General features: G+C 48.1%; 1 protein-coding gene across 1 annotated transcript in view; it reads right to left on the bottom strand.

Annotated features, from left to right (window-relative positions):
- Positions 1 to 2,922, bottom strand: part of LOC138366347 (uncharacterized PPE family protein PPE24-like) — a 12,241-nt gene extending 9,319 nt beyond the window's left edge. The window contains exon 1 of the mRNA XM_069327380.1: positions 2,813 to 2,922. Within this exon, the coding sequence (XP_069183481.1) occupies positions 2,813 to 2,922 (110 nt within the window). The remainder of the gene's footprint in view (positions 1 to 2,812) is intronic.
- Positions 2,923 to 5,752: the final 2,830 nt, after the last annotated feature.

Here is a 5,752-nt window from a genome sequence, read left to right as displayed (position 1 = left end):
CCTTCATAGGGAACTCTCAGACGGCCGTGATGAAAGACCTCCGAGTTTATGAGTCCCTCAAGCCGGAAATTTGCCTCAAAATGTTGGGAGTTTATTGAGGGATAACATCGTGATGATTGTTGCCAGCGACGATGTTTTTTGATGCGTTGATTGTGTTGAGATGTTGCCTCACGCACACACACGGGTGTTTACCGGTGTTGCGTGTGTTTGTTAACTGTCTCAACACACATCTTTTATGGTGGGGTTTTGTGTGATCTTATTCTCGGGGAAAATAATTTTATCTTATTTTCGGGGAGTTTATAGGTTCAGTAGGATTATATTGTTGTACTGAGGTCAGAGATGTCTTACTGTGTGTGTGTGTGTGTGTGTGTGTGTGTGTGTGTGTGTGTGTGTGTGTGTGTGTGTGTGTGTGTGTGTGTGTGTGTGTGTGTGTGTGTGTGTGTGTGCGCGCGTGCGTGCGTGTGAGCGTGCGTGAGGCCGCGCTCTCCCACCACTACACTCCGGGTTTTCAATTTAGTCCAGGCGCGCTCGCACCAGCGCTTTCATTTGGGTCATATAACGCATGATTTGTGCCCAACGTGTCTCGCTGCTCGCTGGGTCCGGCCTGTGTGTGTGTGTGAGGCTCGGTGGGGACGGCCCGGAGGTCACGCTGAGTGTGAGGACGGCCCGGAGGTCACGCTGAGTGTGAGGACGGCCTGGAGGTCACGCTGAGTGTGAGGACGGCCCGGAGGTCACGCTGAGTGTGAGGACGGCCCGGAGGTCACGCTGAGTGTGAGGACGGCCCGGAGGTCACGCTGAGTGTGAGGACGGCCCGCAGGTCACGCTGAGTGCTAAGGGCGTCCGGGTAAGCACTATGCACCATTCACACTAAACACGCTTGCAGGGGCAAGGAGGCTCCACAGGTCACGCTGAAACCAAAAATCCTCACTCACTAACTAACTAGCACCACGCTAACACCTTCACGCAACTACACAAACAACGACACCACTCTACAAGAAAAGTTGAAACAAAGAAATGTCTGATTTAATCAAACTCTTTGTTCCAGTTCAGACTTGGAATTAGTGATGGAACAGTCCAAGACCTTCCCTCCCTCCTAGGGCTGTGTGTCAGGGGCTGTGAGGTGTCAGGGGGGTGGGATGAGAGCAGGAGCCCCCCCCCCCCTGACCCTAATGAGGGGGAGGGTCCCCTGATACACACACACACACACACACACACACACACACACACACACACACACACACACACACACACACACACACACACAATGGTGAATGGTCCAACAAATGGCTGTTGAAGTTCAACCCGAGTAAATGCAAAGTAATGAAACTAGGTGGTGGAAATAGGAGGCCAAACACAGGATACAGAATAGGAGATGAAGTACTTAATGAAACGAACAGAGAGAAAGATCTAGGAGTTGATATCACACCAAACCTGTCTCCTGAAGCCCACATAAAAAGAATAACGTCTGCGGCATATGCGAGGCTGGCTAACATCAGAACAGCGTTCAGGAACCTGTGTAAGGAATCATTCAGAATCTTGTACACCACATATGTAAGACCAATCCTGGAGTATGCGGCCCCAGCATGGAGCCCGTACCTTGTCAAGCACAAGACGAAGCTGGAAAAAGTCCAAAGGTATGCCACTAGACTAGTCCCAGAACTAAGAGGCATGAGTTACGAGGAAAGGCTGCGGGAAATGCACCTTACGACACTGGAAGACAGAAGAGTAAGGGGAGACATGATCACAACCTACAAAATCCTCAGAGGAATCGACCGGGTAAACAAGGATAAACTATTCAACACTGGTGGGACGCGAACAAGGGGACACAGGTGGAAACTGAGTACTCACATGAGCCACAAAGACGTTAGAAGGAACTTTTTTAGTGTCAGAGTAGTTAACGGATGGAATGCATTAGGCAGTGATGTGGTGGAGGCTGACTCCATACACAGTTTTAAATGTAGATATGATAGAGCCCAGTAGGCTCAGGAATCTGTACACCAGTTGATTGACAGTTGAGAGGCGGGACCAAAGAGCCAAAGCTCAACCCCCGCAAGCACAAATAGGTGAGTACAAATAGGTGAGTACACACACACACACATATATATGCGGCATATGCCAAGCTGGCCAACATAAGAACGGCCTTTAGATACTTGTGTAAGGAATCATTCAGAACTTTGTATACCACATATGTCAGACTAATCCTGGAGTATGCAGCTCCAGCATGGAGTTCATATCTAGTCAATCATAAGATTAAACTGGAAAAAGTTCAAAGGTTTGCCACCAGACTAGTACCCGAACTGAGGGGTATGAGCTACGAGGAGAGACTACGAGAATTGAACCTCACGTCACTGGAAGACAGAAGAGTTAGGGGGGGACATGATCACTACATTCAAGATTCTCAAGGGAATTGATAGGGTAGATAAAGACAAGCTATTTAACACAATGGACACACGCACTAGGGGACACAGGTGGAAACTGAGTGCCCAAATGAGCCATAGAGATATTAGAAAGAACTTTTTTAGTGTCAGAGTAGTTGACAAATGGAATGCATTAGGAAGTGATGTGGTGGAGGCTGACTCCATACACAGTTTCAAATGTAGATATGATAGAGCCCAATAGGCTCAGGAACCTGTACATCAGTTGATTGACAGTTGAGAGGCGGGACCAAAGAGCCAAAGCTCAACCCCCGCAAGCACAACTAGGTGAGTACACACACGCACGCACACACGCATGCACGCACACGCATCAATATTACTGACAAACATTCCCTATAAGCTACTAGGGTCGCATTAGAGGCAGGATCGTAGAATACCCAAAAGCCCTAAATTTAGCCAAGAAAAATCCTTCTGGAGTTGTAGAACAGAATGGCAGAAATCTCTTCAAAGAAGTCATAGAGGAGAGGGCGTAGCGGGAAGACTTCATATTGATCCACAGTCACAAGCCATTTAGTGTTATCCCACACAAGTGACTATTATCCTAACAGTTCCAGCAGGCAGGTGTATCTGGAAGTGAGAGTATGTTTCAGGAAAGAAGGAAGGAAGAGGTTACAGTGAGAGCGGAGACATCGGAGTGGTGAGAGGTTAGGAGTGGAGTACCACAAGGGTCGGTACAGGGGCCGCTACTGTTTCTAAAATATTTCAACGATCTAACAGAGGAAGTTACTTCTTTCGTATCCTCATATCATTGTTTGCAGATGATGCAAAATTATTGAAAATAATCAGGACTAAGGAAGGTTGTGAATCCCTGCAGAGGAGTCCGTCCACACTCCAGAAGTGTTCTGACGAATATGGTTATTAGAAGACCCAGCGAAGTGCAGTGCTATAAGGTTAAGAACAGGAGTGAGAAGTCATATACATCAGGATAGAATAAGGGAAAGACAGAATCTTGAACCGGAAAGGAAAAGAACTGGAAGTGTACATGATCCCAGATCTATTGTCAACGGCACACATTAAGAGAATAATGTCAGAGACATGTATCATACAGGTCATCGTCCGTGTCTCCTTCAGAAGTGGGCATAAAGAACCTGTCAAAGCTAATATTCAATCTTTGAGAACCACACTCTTGAGTATGTTGCAACAACATGGAATAATCACATGAAAAAACACAATGCAAAACTAGCAAAGAGCCATAGATATACACCATGACTCGTTCCGGAGCTGAAGGGCCAGAGTAACGAGGACAGTCTGAGGAATGTGTTCTTCACCACGCAAAGGCTGAGCAGGATCATGGGACACAATAACACAATATATATATATAAGAGAATGTTTGTCCAGATGCTTGGGGTAACCTCACCTAAATTTGTAAGGGAAATGGTCATTGCTACCGGACTAGACATAGGCTTGTCGGGGTAGGCGTAAGTTAAATGCTTGTTAGAACTATCGCTTGTAACTCAAACCCCCCTCGTGTGATTTTATGAAAATGGAAATGAAATCAGGGATGTGGTGGCCATAGAGTTTTAAGCTACTCCTGCCGTTTACCCGCGCATTTTAATGATTTACTTAATATGCAAATGGAAAAGTTGTTCGAGGTTATAAAGGAGAGGAGGGAGGGTTGGGAGATGGGAGGGAGTAGTGGGAAAATGGAGGGAAAGGGGAAATGAAGATGGGGAAGAAAAGGGGAAGGATGAGGGGTGGGGGGATTGACATACTATCCCAGTTCAGACTATTACCCGCAGGCCTGACGTAAAATCCTGATTGGGCACCGATTCGGGCCTCCTGAATCTCCCAGTGAATTCAGTAGAGTTCCAGGTTGATTGGCTTTTGTCCTATCGTGTCTGAGTGGGTTAAGCCAGATGTCTGCGACTCACCAGGAAGCCGGTACAAGTCACCTTATTGCCCCAAAAGGATTTTATTATTGATATCATGCCATTGTAATTTTTGTTTTTTGCCAGTGTACATATGATGTTATTTGATATAAGTTAAATATGTGTGTGTATATGTGTTCATACGAGCTATAGAATACGGTACAATTCCTTCACAAAGAGAGAAATAACATATATTTCGGCCTGAAAATTGTGTTTAATAGTGCATAGTTGAGAGTTGTTGACCATTGCTAGAGCTGTAATGGTCTGATAGTTGCACTGAGAAAAGTGTCAAAATGTTTCTAGAATACTTGATGAAGTGATGTGATCTGAGCGTAAAGTCATTATGAAGCTGTTTCTTCCAGGATGTACACCGCTGTGAACCTGTAATTATCCTGGGGAAAATATTCAGAGCAGATCCGTGCATAAAATTTGGCTTGATCCTGGAGGCGTCGACCTCTGATGTGTTAATTAATTATCCCTTTTGTAGCAGGGGCGGTGTTGCCAGCCCACACTCCACACCCACCATGGCTACACCCTCCATGGCTGCACCCACCATGCCTACACCCACCATGGCTACACCCACCATGCCTACACCCACCATGCCTACACCCACCATGCCTACACCCACCATGCCTACACTCACCATGCCTACACCCACCATGGCTACACCCACCATGCCTACACCCACCATGCCTACACCCACCATGCCTACACCCACCATGCCTACACCCACCATGCCTACACTCACCATGCCTACACTCACCATGCCTACACTCACCATGCCTACACCCACCATGCCTACACCCACCATGCCTACACTCACCATGCCTACACCCACCATGCCTACACCCACCATGCCTACACCCACCATGCCTACACCCACCATGCCTACACCCACCATGGCTACACCCACCATGCCTACACTCACCATGCCTACACCCACCATGCCTACACCCACCATGGCTACACCCACCATGGCTACACCCACCATGCCTACACCCACCATGCCTACACTCACCATGCCTACACCCACCATGCCTACACCCACCATGCCTACACCCACCATGCCTACACCCACCATGCCTACACTCACCATGCCTACACCCACCATGCCTACACCCACCATGCCTACACCCACCATGCCTACACCCACCATGCCTACACTCACCATGCCTACACCCACCATGGCTACACCCACCATGCCTACACTCACCATGCCTACACCCACCATGCCTACACCCACCATGCCTACACCCACCATGGCTACACTCACCATGGCTACACCCACCATGGCTACACCCACCATGCCTACACCCACCATGCCTACACCCACCATGGCTACACCCACCATGGCTACACCCACCATGCTTACACCCACCATGGCTACACCCACCATGGCTACACCCACAATGGCTACACCCACCATGGCTACACCCACCATGCTTACAC

The sequence above is a fragment of the Procambarus clarkii genome, chromosome 19, assembly GCF_040958095.1.
Source record: "Procambarus clarkii isolate CNS0578487 chromosome 19, FALCON_Pclarkii_2.0, whole genome shotgun sequence".
Classification (NCBI taxonomy): Eukaryota; Metazoa; Arthropoda; class Malacostraca; order Decapoda; family Cambaridae; genus Procambarus; species Procambarus clarkii.
Note: the sequence above shows the minus strand (reverse complement) of the source record. Positions and strands in the feature narration are given on the sequence as shown.